We start from the raw sequence: 25,971 nt of genomic DNA on the forward strand, positions 1-25,971 counted from the left end.
CATGTATGTATATAAGTGCACTTGATATAAAAGCTGGCTTAAATACTACTTTCACCATTTCAACATGAAGCAATGACAAAGTGAGGGTTGCTCACCCAGACTGACTGGAAGAACCAGCATGAGAGCCCATAAAGGCTTGTATTAATTAACTTAATTGTCCTTGTGGTCTGACATTACAGGGTCAAAACCATGTTTGCTGCTGAGTTTCTGCTGTACCTCCAACTTCCAAGAGATTTATTCACACTTGCCTTCTAGCCTAGACCTGATGTATAAATTTTGTGATTAAAGCTTGTCTAGAATCTATATTTTAGTCAGTTACTCTGCAGTTGTTGCACACTTGACAAAGTCTTTTGTGCAAAGTTGTAAAATTCTGGAAGGGTAAAATCTTACTGTAAAATGTAAAATAATTCTGCATAGAAATTGAAGAGTTATAATAGAGTCTGATTTTCCATGGTCTTCATAGGGAAGATACTATGTCTATGAGACACTTCTTAATTCAGTGTAATTCTCCATGACATAGGTGTGCATCCTGAACCATGCTGTTAATCTGTTTCTAATCACTCAGAAAGCACATCTGTTACAGGAAGTTCTTTTTTGTTTGTGAGTAAAGAACTATCTGAAACAGGCAAAAAGAAAACTCTAAAAACACACATTTTGGAAAAACTATTGAAATGGTCAAGAGATAAAGTATAACTAATGTATCTATCACTCCCTTCATTCAGAATGAGGGAAATAAAGCATCTTGGCTGTACCTGCAGCCTCCCTGCAAAGAGAAGGAAACAGCAGGCACATTGATAGCAGGAAGTGTAAAAGGCTAGTGGGAGAACTGATTGCAGAGCTGATGGGAGTAAATTGGATTGATTTGGAGATTGGATGGGCAGAAGTAATTGCTGAGTATCAGTCAGAGCTCCTGCAGTACCTGTGTCAACACTGTCTTTATCAAAAATTCTGTCACTGCTAATTCTCATTCACATACATATTTTGAGAATGGTATCAGAATAAAAATAGACATAAAAAGGCAAAATATTTATATATTTGTAATAATTACTTAATGGTCGGCTCTTATTATTAGGTTTTTTAACTTTTTGGGGCTTGAGACCCTAGGATCTGAGGAACTGAGCACTGCTGGAACCAGTTTGAACCTGTGTTTGAGGTAAGTCTTATATCCTGCTTCCAACAATCATCAAAAACAGATGGTTTAGAGAATTGAAATCTCTACTGGCAATAATAAGTCTTTCTATCCTTATCACTCATACCTCTAAGAACAAAGGTTTGTATTTATCATACACATTTTTTAATGCTCTGCTATGTTTTCACTATGCATGTGAATGCCTAGCCCTCTTCAGCAGAGCCCACAGCCCTTGCCAATGCAGACACCAGCATGGAGAAGTGGATGGTTCTGTGCAAAGGTAAGCTACAAAATAGAAGAGATAAGGTATGATCTGCATTTGAAAATGGAATTTAAAAAAGCTGAAAGAGACTGCAGCAGAAAGAATGAGATGCTTTGAGAATGCTTGTCCCAGTTTGACCACTGCAGCCAATACAGGCCAGCAGCAAGCAGGCTGTGAAAACAGGCAAGTCTGCAGCTCGCCAGGCAGGGTATGCAGGGGGGGCTGAAAAGAGGTAGAGTGGGTGAGACAAACCATAAAGATAGAGGTGTGATCTCACATGGATACAGGTGTGCAACGTGTGGGATCACAAGCTCATTTCCTTCCCTAACCATTTCTACTTCTGCTGTTGTTAACTGTAACAACTATGCAGTGTTTTGGTGCATTTTTTCTGTTTCTTTTCAATCTTATTCTTTACACTTGCCTCTCATTCAGAATTGAGGAAGACAGTATTTAAGTTTTCACCATAAAGAGCAACCAATTAGAAAAAAAAACCCAATATGAGGTAGTACTAGTAGACACTTGAATGAACCAAAGTCTAAATACATTTGTTTGTTCAATAACTATTTTAATGTTAATTAGAAAAACAAGGGAAACACTAAAATACTCGCTAATTTTCAAATTGGACCTATTTTGCTTCCAATTTACAAGATTAAAAATGTGTACACCAAGTTGTTACTTGCAATCCACATCCATTTAAAATTATAAATGCCATGAATATTTCAATTTTGTGTGTAAAGGCAGGAGCAGTCCTATGACTGCATGAAAATTTTAGATACTTTTCTTTTGCAGTGTTTAATAATCAAAACACATAGACTAATCAGATGATGCCAATAGCCTGAATGCTGGATTGTATATCATCAGCTCACTGGGATGTAATTAATGTGGTGCTAGGCAGGTAAACAAGTCTGGGTTATGCCTGGCTGCTTGAGGGAAACAATATCTGTGCCTGGCTGGCTTTATTCAGTCGCAGAAGAGCAAGGAGAAGCATGGTAAACCCTGCCCACGTACTGCACAGACTCACCTGATGGTTCATCCAGTCCCTGTACTGGGAATTTAGGCTTCCCTATTCCCAGTATTTCTTACTGCCAAGCAGAGATGGCTCCTCCCTCAGTAACCTGGGGTTCTTGTGAACTCATGTTGGCCACCAAGATGCCCAAAGTATTTGAGTGCTTGTAGGGTTTCATTTTGAGTCCTGGAGTTTCCTCTGGGAGTCAGCTAGGAAAAAGTTAAACACATGTTAAACATGGCAAACACATGTTAAACATGGCATTAACACAAGTTAAACATGGCAAAGTCCATTTGTGCATCTGGACCTATGCTCATACATGTGTTTGAGGTGGCTCAAAAGCATCTCTGAATTGTAGGGACAGGTTAATTTTGTGTAGCCATGACAGAACCTTGACTGCCTCTCTTAAGGAGAACTGGGAGAGACAGAACCTGGAAGGTAGAATGGGGAAAGAGCCAGAAAACTGAGATGTATGGTGGTGCAGTGGGTCCCCTACACACTGCTCTGTTCTTTGGTGGCTGACTTTAGTGGGAGCAACAAGGCAGAGCTAGATCTGAAGTAATTTATTTGCTTTTCTCTCTTCCTTTCTTTCAATTTGTTGCCATAAGCAGCTGGGTATTTTGTCTACATCTAGCAGCACACCAAGAGTCACTACTAAAGCTCTAAGGAGACCTATGAAAATACCCAACTGATGAATACTTCATGACATGCCACAAATACTTTAACTGATTTCATGATATGCCATTTACTATTAAGTAAAGTGTATCTCCTGCAAAGGAAGTCTATTTTCCTTTGTTAATAACTTTTCAGCTTTTGTGCAAAATGACTGTGCTTTCTTCTTTTCAATCTTCATAAAATAAAAGGCTTTTGCCTTTTATCTTCCCTGTACATCTAGGAAGAGGTCTTTTTTATCAATTAAAAACAGTAAGTTTGCACCTTTAAAAACACAAGCTCTTTACCTGGTTAAGTTTAAACATTTCTGATGGTTTTTGATGGTCTGCTAAGACTGGTGTGAGTCTGTGGGTTGTCTGCAGTACTGGCATGAGCATTTTGGGGGGTTCCTGGATATACCCACGTGCAACAGCAGAGATGTTGGAAGTACAGATGCCCACAAGGAGCCTTTTCGGGCACTGCAGGTGCCATGTTTGCTGTTTGTTGTCCTGATGTTTCATACTCCAATAACTCTCTGTGGCTGAGCATGTGGGGTCCTGAAACTCAAAGATACATTTTTTCACCTTGCTGCTCTATTTTCAGAGGACAACTACACATGTGATAGCCAGCATGTGTCAAGTAATGTAACTGCTGAGCAGTGTCTGCAGAGTGAATTTAAATGCTCTGGGAATATGTCTCGTAATTTCAGAAATGCAAAGCTACCTCAGAAATCCACAGCGCAGGACAAATGCTTAACTCACTTTTGGTGAACTTCTCTACTTGTGGTATAAGCAAAAATTACATTTTCATGGAATGCAAAGCACAATCCAGTACTGTCCTTTGACCTTGCAATGGTCAAACCTGGATAATAATCTCAGAATATCAAATGCACTATGCTTAAGGTCATTCTTCACTTCACACATGCTACAAAGTATAAAATAGCAGCCATTCTGCAGCTGTAGTCCCCCTTCCAGGGAGAATGCCTAGCAGGGCAGCTTGCTGGGAGAAATTCATATTGCCTCTTTAAATGACAGTATGAAATGCCAGAAGAGTCAGGATCCAGGCCTCTTCTACTCCATTTGTCTCAATGAAATGAGGAAAATTGTGGTAAAGGAAAGAAGACAGTGAAATCTACAGCTTCTCCAACAGAGTGATTCAATACAGCTGTTTAGTCATTGACCTACTGTTCTTCACTTACTCTTACACATAATTATGAGGGGGAAAAAATAATTCATGATCACTGGATTAACTTCTCTCCAGGCTACAGGACAACTTTACAACTGCTTTTTGTTATTGAAAACTATTGGGAATTGTGCCTATGTTTTGTGATTTCTTTTCTCTCCTGCGCATTACAACTGAATGAAGGTTTACTCTAAAGGTCATTTCAAAGTGGAGTGACATGATAGATACATTTTCCCTCTAAACTACAGCGATGGGCTTGACACTGGGAGGTCCTACTTGGCCAAGTGTAAATTACAGATTCCATTTCATGTGTTTGAATTACAAGTTCTTGTGGCAACTCACAAGTTGTAAAGAACCAAGTGCAGTGGGATGAAGGGCGGCCCCAGGCTAGTGCTCAGTACACAGAGGATCAGAGTTTGACAGCTGGAAGGACATTTAGCTTTCTTCTGTTTGGCCAGCAAGATCTTTTACTTCACATGTCACCTGCAATACACGACAGAGCAAAATATGACGTCACCTCTAATCAAAAACAGAAAAAAGTAATCCAGATCAAACCTTAAATAGGGCAGAAGCAATAGCTTCCTCACATTAAATTGCTTTCATGGGTGCAAAGACAAGGAGAAATTACAACTGATGTACCCTATTCTTATGTTTTAATGGGCTGTTTGGCAGCACTGCCAAACCAAGCACTCAGAAATTCTGGATCTCATTCAGAAAGCTTGATATGACCCTGGAAATCGTGACAGTTCAAATACTTAACACAAGGTGCTCTTTATTTGTTTTCCTGGGTATAAATCATTACCATTCAATTCCAGGTTTTCTAGCATGGAGCTTGTAGAAATACAAAAGGCATTAGGAAAATAGCAAGTGCTGTGAGCACCCACCATCCACAGTACTGGGATTGTCCTGGTGGCCTCAGCAGCCTCCACCAGCAGCAAATTTTGTTCATAGAGCTTCATTGTGAATCCTGGAGCTTCTTCTGGGAGTCAGCTAGGAAAAAGTTAAACACAGCAATGGCAAAGTCCATTTGTGCATCTGGACCTATGCTCATACATGCGTTTGAGGTGGCTCAAAAGCATCTCTGAACTGTAGACACAGGTTAATTTTGTGTAGCTATGACAGAACCTTGACTGCCTCTCTTAAGGAGAACTGGGAGAGACAGAACCTGGAAGGTAGAATGGGGAAAGAGCCAGAAAACTGAGATGTATGGTGGTGTGGTGGGTCCCCTACACACTGCTCTGTTCTTTGGTGGCTGACTTTAGTGGGAGCAACAAGGCAGAGCTAGATCTGAAGTAATTTATTTGCTTTTCTCTCTTCCTTTCTTTCAATTTGTTGCCATAAGCAGCTGGGTATTTTGTCTACATCTAGCAGCACACCAAGAGTCACTACTAAAGCTCTAAGGAGACCTATGAAAATAACTTGGGCGTCCGAGTGTTTACGGTGTGAGAAGGAAACACGGGCAGCCGGCAGAACGCGCGTCGATGCCGTCGAGGCCCGGCGGCTGCAGGCCCAGCCCGAGGAGCTCGGCGGGACGGACACGCCGGGGCTGCGCTCGGGTCTCCCGCGGCTGTGGGGGCAGCGCCCATGGACGGGATACCCAGACCGCAGAGGGCCGGCGAAGCAGCATGGATTCGACATGAGGGGATCAGGGCAGGCCCCGGCCCAGGAGCGCACCGCCCGAGTGTACCGGGCTGGGCTGGGCTGGGCAGGGCCGGGCCGGGCAGGGCCGGGCGGGACAGGGCGCGGAGCGCTCCCCGCACGGCTCCGCCCCGGTCCCCGCGGGGTGGCGGGAGCGGCCGGGCAGCCCCGGCGGCCGCCGCCTCCTCGTTCCCCGGTTTGGCGCGGGGAAGGACCGCAGCTAGAGGGAGCTGCTCCGGACCGCGTCTGCCCGTGCGCCCCGGTTCTTTCACAGGCTCCCCCGCCCCTTCCCTCCCTCCTTCCCCCGTGATGGCGGAGGACAGCGAGTCCGCGGCCAGCCAGCAGAGCCTGGAGCTGGATGACCAGGACACCTGCGGCATAGACGGCGACAATGAGGAGGAGACCGAGCACGCCAAGGGGTAGGGGCGCGCTTTGGGAGCGCGCATGGCTCGGGGAGGCAGCTCCGTGTCTTCCGCCGCGGCTGAGGCCGGGCTGGAGGTGCCCGGGCCGGGCTCCCCTGATACCCGGCGAGGTCTCTCGGCGGGGCGGGTGTGCTGGCCGCTCCTGCCCGCGGGCGGGCGGCCTGCGCGGCCCGGCCTGGCTCATCCGCGGCGCCTGCGCCGGGCCGCCGGCGGCCGAGCGGCCCCAGCCCGGGCCGCCTCCCGCCGCAGCATGCGGGCGTGGAACGGCCCTGCCGCCCGGCCCGGAGCCCCGCACCCTTCTGCCCGTAAGGGGAGAGGCGGGAGCCCGGGCCCGGCCCGGCCCGAGGTAAGGGGGCGGCGGGGCAGGCACTTACCCGCCGGACACCGGCCTTGAAATCATGCCGTATAAGCGAGGGTAAATCCTGCCTTGTTGTTGGCGCTTTTAGGGCTTGGGGGCGTTTGTGCGTATTTCTGGCCGTCGGGAAGTCCCCTGTAGCGGGGAGATGCCCCCGTGTCCTCCCGCTGGTTCCGGCTGAGCGGCTCCCGCGGGCCGACCCGCGCTCATCCACGTTCACACCCACCGCCCGCGCCCTGCCGGCCGGGGCCGGTGCGGGCATCGGCTGTGTCAGCCTGTCCTGCAGGCACTCCTCCTCACCCATTGTCCTCCGAGAGAGAGATGTTACCTCCAGATCCACACTCAGTGGGGAGCAGAGCGCGTGTTTTAGCACGGCAGTAGCCGGGGCAGACGCTGTTGTCTGGTTGGAGTTCCTTCTCCACTAATCTCGCGTCTCCGAGCTTCCCACGCTGAGGATCAGGCGGTGTTTCCAGTTGCCTGGGGAGCTGATGGGAGAGGCGGCCAGCATAGCTGCGGCCCCTGCCACCCGACCGGTGTTGGGCTGGCTGCACATGACTCCGTTCAGGCACGAAGTGCCAAGGTTCCAGCTTGCTCTGAAGGCTTTTGGGGCAGGGGAGTGGGAGGAATATGTTTCAAAAGTCGGTTTCATTTGAATATTTTTTTCTTTTTTGAGGGGTTGAAAACGTGATTGCAGAGAAGGCGCTTTGTTGTCGCAGCCAGGAGTGGCTGGAGTAACCTAAAATAGAACTAGGTTAATCTATACAGTGCTACACAAATATCTTCCTCGTGAATTTGTGATTGATCTGCTTGAGAGCTTTTCTGTAGGTGATTGATGTTTGAGGATGTACTGTTTGTTGTCTTCTGCTTCTAGGATTTGGTTGACAGCAATCTTAAATGTGGCAAGAGAAATCTAAGGGACTTTGGAGGGCTGACTTGTCTAGAAGGCAGGAACAGGGAAAACTTCAATGCTTGCTGCTCTGTCATTGAGTTAATGGCACGCACACTAAAATAATTGCGTTAGAAATAATTACAGTAATAAAAATCAGGTATATTAAAAGGGACAAAATAGTGTTTTGTTATTTTGGGGATTTTGTTACATTTGCTTCAGTAAATATGTCACAGTTGGTGGTTCCCAAATATGTGAAACTATAGTCCTAAGAGCAGAGAGTTGTTATTTATTGTTCTTCATAGGAACTGACCTGGCATCCTAGTTGGGATTGTTTGATAGCCAGGTAATGATTCAGTTAATGATAGCCAGGTAATGATTCAGGTTTGAGTCAGGTAATGTCTGTCCAGAATTCATTTGGATTGTATTCCTACTTCAGTTTCCTGTCTGTCTGTGTGTGTGCCTGGGCTGTAGCTGCCCTCTGCAGTATAGCTCTGTGTGTGGCTGTGCTTGGGCTGCTGTGACAGCGAGTGCAGTGTGTAAGGAGCAACCAGGGAACAAAGAATTGCACTTCACTGTGTTCTGAGTCACAGCTTGCTGCTCTACTCCAGTACTGCTCTCTAAGGGACACCAACTGTAGCCTGTATGGTCTTCTACCCAAAACTTGTCTCTGTTGAATATCCCAGATGTATTTTAATGAGTGTTTTTAGTAAGTTTAGTTAAATTAATGGTAGATCATTCCAGTACAAAAAGCCTCTTAAGTATTAGTATCTGCTGCATGAAGTCTCATATTGAATCTTGAATAACTTTATTTTCCTGTAATCTTTGAAAAATCTTGTTTGCTGCTCTTTGTCTGCAGGCTGAAATACACAAATTTCAGCAAGAGAAAGGAAAAAATCTCACAGTAGAGCGTGCAAGATCTACTCTTGATCTGAGAGATTAGCCTATAGTAATAAGAGCCTAATTAATTATTCCCTATTTTCTCCCTGTCATTGTATATTAATTCTTGAGGTAACTTCAAAGTTTGCTTCAAGCTTTTAGATTAGGCTTTATATACTTAAGCAATTTATGAGCAGTCCAGCTACTTGAGACTATGCCTGTGTCAACTGACTTGCTAAATGCTGTGTGGTCTCCATTAGTGCTGATCGGTATTTAATCTCATTCTATTTTAACCTGCACCTTTTTAGAAAGAGGCAGAATATTTTGTGTCAGTCTCTATTAGATTGCCGTGTAACTTAAGTTATTTTCAAGATGTTTCTTAAGATTTGAATATAAGTCCTTAGAATATTGCTGACAGTGTGTCAGTCACTATTGGATTGCCGTGTAACTTATTTTCAAGATGTTTCTTAAGATTTGAATATAAGTCCTTAGAATATTGCTGACAGGAAAAGGTGTCTTTTTTGTTTGTTTGTTTTTGGTGTTTTTTAATTTACAGGGTATTTTGTGCCTGAGCACTGAATGAGTGCAGCAGAAAATAACCATTTTGTAGCTCTCAACTGGGAAAATGTCTTTGTCCTCTGATTCTGCTCCTGTTTTTTAGAGGCAGGATTATGTATGTTGTGTGACTCATTGCTGTTTTCCTGTTCTGTAGTTTGCTCCTGCTAGACGCATTATGCTGTATTTGTTCTGTGTTGTAATAAAGTGTGGTTTACAAAATATCTTCGTTAGTGTGTATGTAGAAAAAAATGTATTTGTTGCACCTGGATCCACCCTGCTAAGCCCAGCCTTATAAGGTCTCTCACATTCTAAATAGCTCCTTATGCTCATTGCCAGAAAGGCCTTGAGCACAAAACATTTAGTAAACAAATGAGAAAAAGGTATGACCTTTAAACAACTCCCCCAGCCCTCAAAAATTACTTGCTTTGAATGTTTTAGTAGTATACCCCTATGATTATTGTTTAAAAAGGCCAACTTTATAATGAATACTACTTCTGGATTTAAAAAATAAACAAATATTTTTAAGGTAGTGGCAGCAGTGCTTGGTTTTAGCAGGTGGGTTTTACGTGTCAGAGTACAGATTACAGACTTTAAGGGTAAGGCAGAGGAAACATGCAGCTCTGAGGAATACTCTTGGGTTAGGGTTTAAGGTATTGTTGCTAGGTTTTCATGCTAAAAACCTTGCATTCTCAAGTATTGAAATGTATACAAATGAAATCTTCATGCAGAGAGATTCTTTGTAATGGCAGTTTGTTAGTAAGTGGAATTTGAAAGGCATAGACCCTTCTGGTCAAGACCTTTCTATATTGTCTTGGAGTGGTGGTAGTTTTTCACAGCAGTGAGAAAGCCCTTTGCACCTAAACCTCCATTTTCTTTATGAACCAATGACAGCCCTAGTATAAATAATACTGCTTTAAAATTTTTTGAAGTCTTGCCCGTATACATGAGACCTGATTTTTGTGATCAAAAAGATCTGTGTAACATCTTCAGAAAGGCAGCTTTGCAGCCTCACTTACTCACAGAAGTACTGTGAAGGCAAGAACCCCACACAGGCCTTTGCAGTTTAAAAATAAACATCTGAAGCACATGTTTGGTTTTAAATTTGAGAAATTGCTAACTTAAAATTACCATTCCGTATAACATAAAACAGATGTTGACATTACAAAGTGTTTCTGCTAGAGCAGAATTTAGTGTTCAAAAAGGAAATTAAAATAATAGTGACAATTAGTCAGTGAGAAAGATAATCTCAAACCAAGGGAACCAAAACAGTTTGACCACCTGAACAGGATAATTGTCATGCTCCTCTGGATTTTTCCATCTTGGCTTTTCATGGATTTGCTCTGAGCCTCATAAAGTAACTTTCTCCACCTTTGCCACACTTCTCCCCAAATGCACTAAGTATTCCCATTTTTCAGTTTAAAAAAACCCAATCCAACCAAAACACCACCACATGCAGGGAGAAGCAAAAGTATTTTTTTCCCACATCTATGCAAAACACCAGATGTGTGTACATAAGTGGAGAGGTATGTGGGTGGGATCATGGGTTTGTATTTGTGACTTGCAGACAAAATCATAAAACTGTAGGCCTAAGTGACTATCTCAGAGTCCTATCCACAGCCTGTTTCTGGGGCAAGGTTAAGTAATTTTGGGGGAGAATAAGGTCTTTTGACCCTTCTTCTGGCTCAACTGAAATTTGATTTGCATGTCACTTTATGCTGACCTCACCTTTTTCTTATTCATCAGACTGACAAAATTGTCATTGTGGGTGCAGTTAAAAATATCTTAGACTGTGCCTGTACTTAGATACAGCTGAACCTCAGTGTATAGACTTGCCCTCCTGTCATTAAAGTTCTCCTGGTATGAGTGTGTCTCCACTAGACTGACATAGACAAAATCTTCCAGAAGTCTAACATTGAATGGTTTTCTTTGTATCATCTGTTGTGGTCTGTGTGGCAGGCTGGACTAGGGTAGATGTGTTGATCTGATGTGTGAAAAGGTCGTGTTTCCTGAACTGCCAACTTGACAAGGCTGCACCCTGAGCTCTGTACTGTTTTTCTGCTTCCCACGTAGGACCTGAGCTCGGAGTTGTGTCACTTTACAGGTGTAGGTAAACACCTGTAGGTGTAGGGTAGTTTGGAAAAAGAGATTTCACGCTTAAAGGTCAACTTTCATAAAAATGGGAAACTTTTGTCCTCCCAGATTCTAAGTGTGAGATATAATTCAATGTGTTATTATATAGGTGTATCTAACCAGGCAGAGAATTCAGATCTTAGTCAGCACACAAGAATGTCAGAGAAAAGCTTTTAATAGGAGCCTTTGGTTTCAATCTTGTTACCTTTGCATATCCTTTGTGCTGTCAAGTCCAGCAGAACTACGACAAGTTGAGCAACTAAGTTCCTCCCTTCCCAGCCATTCTCACTCCCGGTTTTAGAGCCTTTCAGTTCTCTTCAAGGCAGAGCATGAGAAGGACAACAAATCCTGTGATGTTTTTGTTTTGCTTCTGGCCTGATTTGCTTGGTATCTCTGGTTGTAACTTGTGTTGGACAAACCTGTTTACTGGGTAGAAGTTTCTACTTCTGCCTGCTGCCAAATATCTGGGTTGCAGGTGTGCCTAAATAGTAGGATGAGTAGAACTCTATTTAAATCCTCTTTTTACATTGTGTGGACTGTAACAGTAAAAAATAAACTGACCCAAGTAGGAGACTGCATAAATAACTGCTCGGAATGATCCCTGGATAACCTGTCAGACAAAAATACCAGTATTTATTTTGCAACAGACAGTGGGAAAGATTTAAACCTGAAGGTCATAAACCATGGACTGGGATTTTGGAACATTAAAAAAAAATTAAAAACTAGTAGTGTAGTTTTAAAAATTAAAAACTAGTAGTGTAGTGCCACATATATTTTACAGCAATTTACTTCAGTCTTCCTTCTTTCCCAGCCGAAGACTATACATTTCTAAATTAAAAAGATCTTTAATTGGTCAAAGTACAAACTACAGTTGTCCTGGTAAAAGTACAGTTTGACTGGGGATAACATTAGTAAAGCTTGGCAAAGCTGATTTTTCTCCATAGCTGCCAAGCTTTTTTTTTTTTTTAATTCAATTGTTCATTATTTCACCAAACTAAATAAAACATTGACCCTCAGGTAATCCTAGAGAGCAAAATTCCCCTGTGACGCTGGATCCTCCTGAAAGACAAGAAGACCAGTGAGCTGCGCTGGTGCAGTTCGGAGCTCAGTGCCTGTTCAAGAACAGTGTTTGCTGAAACTCCAAATAGCCTGATGTTCAGCACACAAACCCTTGGGAGCCAGCTCAGGGACACAGAGGCATCATTTGTTTGCTATATGTGAGGTGTTACAGGGAAAGACAAGCTTGTGGAGAGCTGAGAAAGTAAAAAAAAATACTTCCTTAAATGAATCTCAGCAAAGGTGAAATCATTTCTCCTAGTATTTTTATCTCAGTTTTGCCAGATAGAGGTGGTGAAGTCCTAGGTCTTGTACACATGTGTGAGGTATTACTGTTTTGTATTTATTACCACTTGCCAGTCTTTTGGGTCTGTTCTGTATTTAAATTCTGTACAAAATGACAGCTTGGTATGCAGGCCTTCAGATAGATTTAAATTTTATTATTTTAAATGAGTTGGCACTGTGCTGCCCAGGTGGCCAAGGAAGCCAGTGGCATCCTGGCTTATATCAGACACAGTGTGGCCAGCAGGACCAGGACAGTGATCATACCCTTGTACTGGGACTGGTGAAGCCACACCTTCTGTCTGTTTTGAGCCCTTCACTGGCCTCAAAACTAGAGCTGGAGCATGTCCAGAGAAGCGCAGCAAAGCTGGTGAAGGGGCTGAAGAATAAGTTCTGTGAGGAGTGGCTGAGGGAAGTGGGGTTGTTTAACCTGGAGAAAAGGAGATTCAGGGGGTATCTTGTTACTCTATAGAACTACCTGAAAGGAGGTTTTAGCCAAGTGGGGGTCGGCCTCTTCTCCCAGGTAACAAATTTCAGGACAAGAAAAAATGGCCTCAGCTTGCCTCAGGGGAGATTTAGATTGGATGTGATGAAAAATCTCTTCACCAAAGGGGTTGTTGAGTATTGGGAGGGCCTCCCCAGGGAAGTGGCTAAGTCACCATCCTTGGGGGTATTGAAAACGTGTAGATATGGTACTGAGGGATATAGTTTAGTGGTGGACTTGGGTTAATGCTGGATTCAATGATCTTAAAGGTGTTTTCCAACCTAAGTGCTGTGATTCAATGAAATTGTGATTCATTGTGGATCATGTAGGTGATCCGGCAGTATGCTTATTCTGCAACAAAAGATTTTCTCCCTGCATCACTTACACAAGTCCATCTTTTGTTTCTGCAGCCTTCTAGTAAATGCTTCAAACTCTCTTTTCTCTCCAGTGTGTTTGATCTGCTCTACTGTTGTCCATTAAGTAGCAACTTGGTCCTGTTCTAGAGGCTGCGGCATTTACAATGCTTTCGTTCTGGGAGCATAACCCAGTGTAACCTTGAATGTTACAAACTTCTTGAGATTGATTCTTGAGGCTGATCTTTCACTACTTTCTAAAGACTATTCTAAAGTACAGTAAGGATCTCACAAAAATCAATCTTTGCTGAGTTGCATTGTTTGGTTAATTGCAGGCTTTGGGCCTCCCAACTGGAGGGAGAGTGTTTACTTGACATTACCAGCTCAGGCAAGGTATAGATGCTAAGACTGGTCATCATAATCTTGAAAGTGAGCATGTTACAGCAAATAATATGTCCCTTGCAAATATTTGATCGTAATAACTTTAGTTATGTTCTTCTGAGTTTTCTTTCTTTTTGTTTGTCAGTGTGATACCTGCGGATTTTCCCCCTGCTGGATTAAAAGAAACAATTGCTTGTTGCATTGACTTTTTTTCTTTTCCAGTGAAAAACACCCAAGCCCCCCAAACTCTGATATCTGTCTTCTGTTCCATTATGTGCGTATGGTTTTGCTGAGAGATTAGCCTCTTGAAGACAATTTAGTGTTAATTGACTCATTGCCTCCGTATTTTCATTTTGACTGGGAGTTGCCAACTCATCCCACACTTCGCAAATTCTAATCTAATCTTGATTCTATATCTTAATTATTTTTTAAATAAAAATCTCCTTTAAGAATAACTTATGTTATCAGTAGTCAAAATATATCAGAATCCTCAAATGCAATTTTTACTTTGTTGTTGGGTGGGGCTTTTTAATTAAAGTTGACCCCATTGTGCTTATTGTTTTAAAGCACAAATATTTGGTTAGTTTTATGTTGTTTCTTACTGGGATTTCAGCAAGACTTTCATTACGGCTTAAGTTGGGAACAAAATTCCCAGAAAACAGAATGTTTCATCTGGATTCTTCTCAAATTCAGATGTGCCTTATGGTTGAGCATGAAGGAGAAAAAGTGTTGGGGCACTAATAGTTACTGAGTTTCCAAGGAGTTACTTTCCTCAGTTCCCATAGTTCTCGTGTTCCTCCAAACTGTTGAATTTGGTAGTTTTGTTTTTTTGCTGGGTAATAGTCTGGAGAAGAGCACTGGTCTCTATGTAGTGTCACAGTTTGATATGAGTATGTCAGAATGCCTGGTTGTCCTGGTGTCAGAGCATAAAACAGATGAAACAGCACTTGCAGGAAGTTTTTCATCAATGCTCTCAGTTCCCGCCTTCCTTGCTTTCTTTCCACTGCCATTTCTTTACATTCAAAATGCTGTTAGATTTTTCATATCAAAATGCTGGCTTTTCCATATTTAACTTTTTTTAAATTTGAGGCTCAGTGGTATTGATTTTTCTTATTGCACATTCTTTGAATCTCTGGCAGAAGTCCTGGAGGGGATTTGGGAGCGAAGAAGAAGAAAAAGAAGCAGAAGAGAAAAAAGGAGAAACCAAATTCTGGAGGCACCAAATCAGATTCTGCATCTGACTCCCAGGAAATTAAAATTCAACAACCTTCAAAAGTGAGAGCCTGGTTCTGTTTTAATTTGTGCGTGCTTTCTAATTTAATTTTAATTTGCATGTCACTTGTTGTTAAAGTGAGTTGGTAGTTCTGCCTTAGTGTGTGAAAATTAAGCAAATGTTTCCTGTCCTGAACAGAGAGAAGCAAGCCGAGAACTGGTGTTTTCAGAGCTGCTGTCACCACCACGGTGGTGTACTGTGAGAAAGGCAGAGGAGGAGTTTTGTCTTTCTCTTTGAGCAGTTAGAGCCTGGGCTAGTGGTAGCCTCATTGCATAGAATCATAATCTGTGATGGTAATGCTTTTAAATAGATTTTGTATTTGATTAATTGCCTTTAGTTTTTAGTCACCATCTAAATTGGCTTAGTGCAGTTTTGGTCACTTCTGCAGCATGAAGCTCTCTCAGCAGCAGCAGCAGGAGGGAAGGTGGGCCTGCTGTGCTACAGAGTCTCTTTAGGGCAAGCAAGCAGCATGTATTTGTACATAAAATGCAGTAATCTCAAACATGGAGATAAAGGCTGAAGAAAAATTTTGCTGTCAGAAAGGCCTCCACTATAATTAAGAATTGCTTGAGGGAATGTACAGTCATTGTGGATTTTCTGATAAAATAGCATTGTCTGTGTGTGCTTTTGTTGATCATGTTCTGAAAGAGCAGTGAATAACATGATGTGGTGCCTTTTTAGCATACAGCTTTTATCCCAAGAGAAATCTAAGTCCAAGAACTAAACTTTGTAAAACTAAGAAAGTTTATGGACTGTTGAGCATATTGAGGTAGTTACATTTCCTTTATCTGATTATTGTAGAGAACCTTACACCATTGTACCAACAGGAATCTTTGTCCTGTAAGATTTGTCACATTGGGGCTACCACCTAATTTTAGGGGAAAAAGATTGTGATCTGGCTCATCAGCATAGTGATAGATTTATGTGTTGTCCCTTTAGATCTTTTCTGTGTTACCTTGATTGCTTTGCATGGGCACATTTGGCACAGGGGACACTTTATAATATAAAGATAATAGATCTTAAGTACTTTGCCACATTTTTTGGTACTGCCTTTCTGTAAAACATGTCATGAACTGCTAATACAGGAAGACTGTTGGCAAATGATGCACAAGTAGCTTCCCACTATTACAACTGGCGTGAGGTAAATTTTTGTGTTAAATTAAAGGCATAGTTAATTGCTATAGTATCCCATGGGTTCCTTGATTTTCTGCTGACCAAGGTTATTGTTCCGTGTGTTGCCTCTAATTGCATTAAAAGAAAACTACTTCATGTTTTTTTGCTTTCATGTGCAAGATTTTAGTCCTGCACCTTGCAGTCTTGCACACCATTTCTCTGATGTGATGTGTGGTGTGAATGTGGAAGCCTGTCCTTGTTCTAAGTTGTGTGCTTAGAGTGGCACTGTTCATGATTGTTTTACTGACACAAGTTTAGTCAGTTCATTAGTAATCTCACAAAATTTTCTATTTTATCAGCATAAAGAAAAAGTTCTTATGTAAGTCTTTCTTTCAGGCTCTAAGCAGCTAAACCACTTTACTCTTCTTTTATGGCTTTCACTTTTCTCTAGTTACAAATGCATCAGCATTGCCTGCGGGCTTATTTTGCCTTCTCTGCTGTGTTGCAGGTCTGTCTTAGACAACTATTCTGTTACAGATTTTTTGAAAGCATCTTAGACTGCTGATCTGGATCAGTGTGGAAAAGTATATTTATTTTGTCTGCTACTCAAGTAATACTTAGATTTTGTATTCATGTGCTGTATGAAATTTAATACAGAAAACAGGCTTTTAGTGTTTGCTTGCTCTTGGTTGAAAAGAGTTTATTTTAGAGGAGAATGACATTGCAGACCTTACCTCTAAGAGACTATATGCAAGATCATCAGGTAAAACTCAGTGGGGCTCTAGAACTCATTGAAAAGGATTTTGAAGAAGGATTTTGAGGTCACTTGAGTTTGTAAACAGATCTGTCAGTCTGGAGATGAGTAAAGCAGAACAATGAGTCTCCTTGGCTTCTGCCTTCCTTAAATGGGGTGGTAGTGATAGTAGACCTTTTGAGCTCTGGTGTGAGTGTGATCGTAGCAATAAATGATGATTTAGCCTTGTATGCTTACGGTGACCTTGAGGACACTTCACTGCCCATCTCACAAGACTTCCATACTCTGGTGTGAGTGTGATCATAGCAATAAAGTGGTGACCTTGAGGACACTTCACTGCCCATCTCTCAAGACTTCCATCTCTCCCTATTACAAGTTCCAGTGATGTAGGCTGTCCACACTGACGCAAAGAAAGCTTGCCATATCTGCAATCTCATCAGTCATTGTTGTAGTCACTGGTGGCCTGCACAACCTGGTCACAGACTTAATAGCTTGGAGGGAACATCTGAAGGTTATTTGACCAGCCTGCTCCTTAGAGCAAGTCCAGCTAGATCAGGTTGCTTGGTCTCCAAGGATGGAGACTCTACAATTTTTGTGGGTAACTTATACCGATGTTTGACCACAGTTTTCAGTAAAATAAAAAAACTGATTCCTTATATCTAAATGGATTTTACTGGTTTGCAACTCATCTCTTTTGTTTCTTGTCCTATCACTCTGTTCCTCTGAAAAGATTTGGCTCAGCTTTCTATATACCCTCCCATTAGGCAGTAATAAGATTTCTCCTACTCCCTCAACCTTCTGTTCTTAAGGCTGAACAAACCAAGGTCTCTCATCCTCTTCTCCTTGTGTGTGATGTGCTTCAGCCCCCTCTTGGTGCCATCCAGAGAACTCGTAACACTCTGCCAGTGTTCTCCTTGTAATGGAGAACCCCAAGCTATGAGGTGTGACCTCAGGGATGCTGCATAAAGGGGAAGACTTCCTGGCCAGTGTTACTGGTACTACCTAGAATGCAGCTGTCCTTTGCTGGCCAGCAATCTGCTGGCTCATGTCCAGCCCTCTGCCCACCTGGACCTCCAACTTTTTTTTGCTGCAAGCTGCTTCCTAGCCAGTCCATGCCGGCCTCTGCCTTTGCACGGGCTTTTTCTAACCCAGATGGTGGACTTTGAATTTGCTTTTGTCAAAGTTGATCAAGTTTCTTTTTCCAGCTTGTCAGAGAAGCTTTGAATAGCTGCTCTGTGGTTCAGCATATTAACGATTCTAGAAATTCTTCTAGGTATCATCTGTTCACTTGCAGAGAAAGTACTCTTTGTCAAGTCAAGATCATTAAACAGTGTTGACCCCTGAGTCCTCCCCCTTGCATTCTTGAAAACAGGTGTGACATTTCCCTTTATCCATTTATAGGAAACTTCCACCAATTGCTATTTTAAACTTAATAGATGTTAGTTGTACTAACATCAGCCAGCTCCCTTAGCATCCTTACATGCATTTGGTCTGTTTTCAGGGACCTGTGCATGATTAGTTTGCTCCAGTCCCTGACTTTCTCTCAGACTGCTACAGTGCACAGGGACATCAAAGGCCTGAGGTCATAAACAAAACTGATGCAAAAACACCCATTTCCTACCTCAGCCCTGTTGCATGACAGGGCTGTCTTGTGCTGTGAAGAGATGTTTGCCCTAAACTGAAATTAAACAAGAGCTGGGTTTTGTTTCTCTAATTCATGGGAAGTTCTGTGTAGGTTTTCCTTGCTTTCTATTGAAAGTAAACTTCTGATCTCTGAGTGTTTTGAAATGAAAGGGATTCTTTCTGATGTCCCTAGCCATGGTCTATTTAGTACCTGAACATTAATTTCTTATTTACTATTATGCTAGTAAGATCTTTCATAGGAACTTTTTTTTTTTTCAGATTTTTCTGGTTTTTTAATGTAGAAGACATATTATAGACTTTAAATAAATATACAGAACAAACTACAGTGTGTCAGCATTTATGTATGATTTCATAATGTACTGATGAGATTTCAGAATTTATCTAGTGGTATTAGTAATGTCTAATTACGTCTCTGTTATCCTGATCTAGAAATAAGGTAGGCTTTTTAGGCTGGAACAGTGTTGTTCTAAAGTGTATAAACATGTTAATTCACAGTTATTCAGTTGACAGGTGTTTAAGGCACACTTACAGGTGAAATTTGCAATACTTAAACATTAGGCATTAATTTAGTTTCATTAATTTAGATAATAAAAGTGTTTATTCTGAATAGTAAATGATGGGCTGCTTGAGCTCCAGGCACAAAGTTTTGCTCTTTTTGTGATTGAGGATACCAGAGCCTGATCATGCAAATTAAGCGTTACCTTCATTGTTACATTTATATTATGGTGGTTTTTCAGCATATGAATCCTAGAAAGAAAGCAAAATATGGAAATAGTAGTCCTTTGCTATTCAGTTAAAAAAAAAAAAAAACAAACAAACAAACAAACAAACAAACAAACAAACAAACAAACAAACAAACAAACAAACAAACAAACAAACAAAAAAAAAAAAAAAAAAAGTCTGGCTTGAAATCTCTGTGCAGAATTGCTTAAAATTTTCCAGTACATTTGAGACTATTCTTTCAGATGCATTATTGCACTACAGTCTAGGGAAACCTGAGCACAAGCATGCTGTTGGTATGCCTCAGAACAGGACTTACTACTAGGAAGATAGCAAAACAAAGAGATTTAAAAAGAGAGAGGGAAAAATCCCTTTAGATTTAGAGGCCTGTTACCATTATTCCGCTGTACTGTCCTTTGCAGGAAAAATTCTTATTCCTGTTACATTTACTCGGAGTGATCAAAAAACTCGATGTGTACCAATGGTACCTTTATTGTTAAATACCTAAACTGACCCTTTCTTGGTATTTTATTGTGTTTTACCAGGGGAGTGGGGAATATAAGAGGCATTTTTTTATTGTGATACAGTATCCTGTCTTAATGCTGCTGTATTTGTGTTAAAAATGTTGATGTTTCTTGGTTAAATTAAAGTACTGCTGACAACTATTTTGTTTACCTGTTGCCCACCTAACTTTTTTCCACCCTCCTGTCTACAAACGTTCTACCTAAATGAACCATGATGAGAAGAGTACCTGTAAGAATAGGTAACAGTAAAAGAAATTAACATGTTTGTACAGCTATTTATGAAGTAAATGTACTCAGTAAGCTTTCTGCTCTGTTTGCCTATTTATGCAGAATCCAGCCATTCCAATGCAGAAGCTTCAAGACATCCAGAGAGCAATGGAGCTGCTCTCTGCATGCCAAGGCCCAGCAAAGAATATTGATGAGGCTGCCAAACGTAAATACCAGTTTTGGGATACACAACCTGTACCTAAACTTAGTAAGTTTAACTGGATCTGTGTGAAAGTGCTGTCTTATGATTACTAAAGCAATGTGCTAGCTCTGTGTGATGTTCTCTAAAATGGGTATAAAGTTGGACTGTATGTGGTAGGGATCCTTAGTCTTTTGTGTAGTTTATGTGGAATTCTTGATGTTTTCCAGGGAAGTGGTTGCCTTCCCCACAGATAATGTGCAAGATACAATGTTAATAAGTCTCATTCTGATGTCCTCTGTAAAAATGGGAAATGCTATTGAAATAGCATTCTTTTGTGTATTTTAGGTCTGAAATATTGAACAATAGAACATAGAAGTCTTTTTCACTTTAGGAGAAGTAAGAACTCTTAAGTGGTGACAAAGAGTAAACTTCAATTTTTTATTAGTAGTATTTGTTTTGTTTGTTTATTTCTATTTCCTTATTTTTTTTTTCAGTAAGTGGATTTGCTACCACAGAAATATAATGACTCTCCTGCCATAGGTTGCACTGTTTTCATACGGCTTTAAGTAGACAGTGGCACTTGTCTGATACACAGACTCTTTCTGCTGTGTGTTCATGTTCTCCTCCACAACATACACTACCTTAAAGACATGCTTTCTCAGATTCTGTTCTCTGTTCTTGATGCCAAGTGAGATGATCTCTCCTTGCCTTTAAATTTATAATGAATTTGACAAATTTTTTTTATGTTAATCTGATCCCTGATAACACAGTTGGTAAATCTTCTCATTGTTGGAGAAAGTAGTTGCTGACTATCTTGTGTTCTGTGTTGCTTTCTGAACCTTCTTTTTCTGCTTTCATTATCTTCAAGATAAGCAGTGACAGCTTTTCAGTGTGAACATACCTTGAGGGCCCCACAAATAAAACATTCTCAGCACAGTAGCTGGTGCTGCTCTGTCCTGCAGGTTTCTCTCCATTGCACCAGAGATTGGTATAGAATAAGCAGAAATAAAGTAGAGTCTAAAGCACAGGAGCACTCTGCTCACTCTCTCTCCACAGGCAGCTTTTCACACTAATCCATGGCTATAGCTTAATCCGCAGCAAGCTCATTTCTCCCTGACTTTTCTTGCATAGAGAAGTCCAGAGCAGAGTTCCTGGATACAGTATGTTCCTCTGGATTGGATTGAATTGACCTGCCATGGCTTTTCTCTGTGCAAACTCTGTCCAAATACCTGCATAAAGTAATGGTAGTAATTGTCACCAGCAATCCAGCCTAAGTGGAGAAGGACCCTAGCCAAAATAAGTTAAAATGTAAATCAGAAAATGCTCTTGCCATAATCAAGCTTTTCCAGAGCTAGTTCAGGTGTTTGTGCAGTAGTGCCAGGAGTTCAGTTCAGTTCAGGCTAATCAATGTATCTTACAGCACCTAGAGAGGAGAGTGTTGCTTGCCAGTCTAAAAAGGCCCATACAGTGGCTCAGAAAATTATTTGTTAGTGTTGTTCAATAGAAATATGTTTCATGGAATTTGGTCGGTGAGGTTTTGTCCAACAGTGTCTATGAATTTCTTCTTAATCCCACAGATTTTTTTTTTAAGCTTTTCTTTTATCTGCTGAACGAACAGCTTGGGAAGTCATCACTAGCTGATATGCTTTATGTGTTTAGGTGGAAAAAATAATCTGTCAATTCAAGAAAATGTTGTAGGGATCTTTGCATTAAACTTACTTCAGAATCCTTTGGCCTTCAAGTTAAAATTATTAGCAATAGATCCTTTAGTTTTGCCAAACCTGCCATTTAGTAGCAGTAATGTTTGGGCTGTTGGTACTTTTCAGAGTTTGCTTAAAAATGCTAATAATTATGACCTTCCAAACTGGATGGCAGGCCATAACTGTTAGTCAGGATTGTGCATCATGTGGAAAAATTCGTACTCAGAGGAACATTTGACTGTCTAGTTTGATGATGGCTGACGATACAGTTGACTGTTTACAGGTAAGAATCAGGGGGAAGGTCAATAGGGCAGATACCATGGTGTGAGTCAGTTCTAGATCTCCCAGCCAGGATGAAGAGGCAAATGAAATATTCTTTAAATATCTGGCAGAAGTCTCACAATTGCTAGCCATTGTTCTCACTGGGACTTCAACGTACATAGGATTTGCTACAATTATAAGAGTGACTTAATTATAGATTCTAGATAGCAGCATTCCTGCTGTACTCAACGCACATGCATGCACACATGCACAGAGTTGTTTACATGCTACTGTGTTCAAAGGTGCCTGTTAAAAATTCCCCTTGAGCCCAGTGACATACATTGAGTCCCTTGTGTTTCTCAGCAGGCAAGGGTTGAGCTTTGAGGAGTGGAGGGTGTCAGTGTAGGCCTTGTGCTCAGCAAGTCTTCAGAGCATCACAGACTTGAGGGTATGCAAGACATCCCTCTCAGAGGGAGGAGCTGGTGCAGCCCACTGCGGTCCAGGGCACTGTAAAGGGCCTCACTTAGGACCACTCTTCATAGGATTACCAAATAATTGGCTTTAATCATTAGTAAGTTTCCATCATGGTGGTAACCCACAATGGTAACTGCTTTTTGAAAAGAAAAAAAAAAAAAAAAAAAAGCTGAAAAATACAAAAATACTATCCTGTAACAATGGTACCATTTCACTTGGCCTACAGTTCAAGTAAATGGTGTTCCAGGGCTGTCAGGGAATAGCTGATTATTAGAGAATCACTGATTATCCCTTGTTCCCCACCTTGTTCAGGCGAATGATGATCCTGATACAGTGTCACTCCCGCCTTTACTGTGCAGGAGCTCCTGTTAACAGTCAAGGGACGTTTCACTGCCCAGCTGGTTTGGTCGAGGCTTACCAGGAACTCCTGAGATCATGGGGCAGGCCCAAGGATGGATGGAGAGATGCACCACCAAAGGGACTGCAAGGATGCTGAGGTTATGCAGGGAGAAAATCAGGAGGTCCAAAGCTTTACAGTGTAATCTGACTTAAAGGGCAATGCTACAAGAAAGACATTGAGGTGCTGGTCTGAGTCCAGGGGAGGACAACAAACCTGGTGAAGGGTCTGGAAAACAAGTGTGATGAGGAGTGCCTGAGGGAGCTGGGGTTGTTTAGCCTGGATAAAAGGAGGCTCAGGGGAGACCTTATCGCTCTACAACTACCTGAAATAAGGTCATGGCCGTCTGGGGGTCAGCCTCTTCTCACAGCTAACAAGCACTAGGACCGGGGGAACTACCTCAAGGGGAGCTGTGCCAGGGGAGATTAAGATGGGATGTTAGGAAAAATCTGTTCACTGATGGATGGCTGAGAATTAGAAGAGGCTCCCTCGGGAAGTAGTGGGGTCACCATTCCTGGAGGTATTGAAAAGATATGTAAATATGCCTATGGGCGTGGTTTAGTGGTGGGCTTGGCAGTGTAAGGTTAGTGATTGGACTGATCTTACAGGTCTTTTCCAATCTAAATGATTCTGTGATTTAGTAGGTGCTGCTCCTTAGAAGAGGAACAGCTGCAGTTCATTAGTGTATGCTGAGGACTGGTGCTGTAAAGTAAGGGAGGAGAAGAAAGCATGCTTTCAAGTAGGATTTTAGGAGTACATTTCACATGCCAACAGTGTCTCTTAAATGCCCTGGCTTTGCAATGTTACTGCTCCTGAGTAATCCTGTTGAGTTCAGGTCTGTTCAAGTCAGTGGTAAACAGGATCTGAGCCATAGCTTGTTAGCTGTGAGTACATGTTCTCATGATGAGGCTGTGGATCTCATGGCTGGCTAAATGCTGTGCATGTGCTGATAAGTTGTTGTCTCTTGTGTTATGAAATGCAGGATATTAGTTGAGATGGAGTGGTTCTGTGCATATCTATAAATATTATGATGAGACAGTCATTAGTCTGAATGTGGTCTATGAGAATGAGTAGTGTAAACTAATAATACTAATTTTTTCAGCATTTTTTGAAAGCTTCTTGTTCCATTTACATAATTATGAGGAAATACATTATGTGAATTAAATGCAGTTTACAGAACTATCATAAAAGCTAGCAATGTAACAGTTTTTTGGTTTGGTTTTTTTTTTTTCCTCCTTCTGCCTCAAAAGATGAAGTTATAACTTCACATGGTGCAATTGAACCAGATAAGGACAATGTCCGCCTAGAGCCATATTCTTTGCCACAAGGTTTTATGTGGGACACATTGGATCTTAGCAATGCTGAAGTTGTAAGTAGAACAATTTTTATATGTATCTAAAATAATTCCAGTTTTTTCTGATTGATATGTGGATAAGTCTTTGGATTTTTTTGTGTATGTTTTCAGCTGAAGGAGTTATACACACTATTAAATGAGAATTACGTAGAAGATGATGATAATATGTTTAGGTTTGATTATTCACCTGAATTTCTTCTGTGGTGAGTACCAAGTTCCACATTCTGTTCTGGCTGGAGTGCAATGAAGGGTGTTTTTATTACATCTTCTTAGGCAGTAATTTGTAATTATTTCTGTCATCAATTCTAGGGCATTGCGTCCTCCGGGCTGGTTACCGCAATGGCACTGCGGGGTTAGAGTGTCTTCAAACAAAAAACTGGTAGGATTCATAAGTGCCATCCCTGCAAATATTCGTATTTATGAAAGGTAAAATGCACCAGTTCTTTTGTATTTGTTAAAGAGTAATGCCACAAAAACAAACCTTAAACTGGTATCCATAGCTCTAGAGAACTTAAAAAGGGAGAACAAGGTGAAGAGCACCAATATTTATTTAAGGAATTTTCTTAGTGATGGATGATACAGGTAATGCCATACAATTTTCTGACCCTGCTGAAAAGTATTTATAGTTGATCAGCCGAGATTCTTGGCCAAGTCTTCATACACTGACAAACATAAAGCATTGTGACTCCACATAGCATTGCTTGGATGCTATACTGCGTCTTAAAGTAAAGCAATCAGTTAAGTCTTGATAGAGTTCTGGTAAAGGAATATTGCATACCTCTTAGAGATAGCTTGCATATTGCAGTCACATAGGCATAGATCAGTGTTCATTGCAGATGTACTCTGTCGTAGGCAAGTTTATTTTACTACAAATTCTTCTGTCACAATATGGAAAACTGTAATTCTAAAAATGGAAACATGCAGTGTGTAACTCTGTTTAATTTTTCCACTACTTAATGTCTTTTTAGTGTGAAGAAAATGGTAGAAATCAATTTTCTGTGTGTCCATAAGAAACTGAGGTCTAAACGGGTGGCACCTGTATTGATTCGGGAAATAACCAGAAGAGTAAACTTGGAAGGAATTTTTCAGGCTGTTTACACTGCTGGAGTGGTACTTCCCAAACCTGTGGCCACTTGCAGGTAACCTAGGTGATGTTCTTAATATTATTGGTTCCTGTAACAGTAATTTTTAAGAAAATATAACATAATTGTCTAAAAACAGTAAAAGCATAAAATTCAAAGCTATTAAATGTTGTGGCCTTGACTAACCTGAAGGCCTGAGTGTTTGTCAGGCTTGGTATTTTTTGGTGTTGGGGTTTTTTATCCCCCTTCCCTCCCTGTGCCTCGGATAAAACAGCTTCTCGGACTAAAATTTAATTTGTGGTTTGTTTAGCATACTTTAAATAGACTAACAGATGTTTCTGTTGACTTTCTGGTGGCAGCCATGCTACCAATGACAACATTGTATACCTGTGTTTTTCAAGTGGCCTGTGTCCCTGCTGGGACACTTCCCTGTTAACTTGGTTGCTTGCTAGAGATGGCAAAGCGTTTCTGGTAATTGTATGATTTGCTTTTTTGAAATGCTTTCATCTTTCCTGGAGAAAGAAGGACTTTATTGGCATTTGATAAATACAGGAACACTACCATGTGGGAAGAGTCAAATATAATTTCATTTGCTTGGAATGGATTTTATTT

The 25,971-nt window shown here is 41.3% G+C and overlaps 1 protein-coding gene across 1 annotated transcript in view; it reads left to right on the forward strand.

Moving 5' to 3' along the window:
• The first annotated feature begins 6,093 nt into the window (after positions 1-6,093).
• The window catches only part of NMT2 (N-myristoyltransferase 2), a 35,144-nt gene continuing 15,266 nt past the window's right edge, over positions 6,094-25,971 (forward strand). Inside the window, exons 1-7 of the mRNA XM_041487710.1 lie at positions 6,094-6,287; positions 14,794-14,929; positions 20,013-20,157; positions 24,174-24,292; positions 24,389-24,480; positions 24,587-24,703; positions 25,246-25,416. Of these exons, the coding sequence (XP_041343644.1) occupies positions 6,178-6,287; positions 14,794-14,929; positions 20,013-20,157; positions 24,174-24,292; positions 24,389-24,480; positions 24,587-24,703; positions 25,246-25,416 (890 nt within the window). The 5' untranslated portion in view covers positions 6,094-6,177. The remainder of the gene's footprint in view (positions 6,288-14,793; positions 14,930-20,012; positions 20,158-24,173; positions 24,293-24,388; positions 24,481-24,586; positions 24,704-25,245; positions 25,417-25,971) is intronic.

This window comes from Pyrgilauda ruficollis, unplaced genomic scaffold (genome assembly GCF_017590135.1).
Source record: "Pyrgilauda ruficollis isolate IOZ18807 unplaced genomic scaffold, ASM1759013v1 scaffold12, whole genome shotgun sequence".
Taxonomy (NCBI): domain Eukaryota; kingdom Metazoa; phylum Chordata; class Aves; order Passeriformes; family Passeridae; genus Pyrgilauda; species Pyrgilauda ruficollis.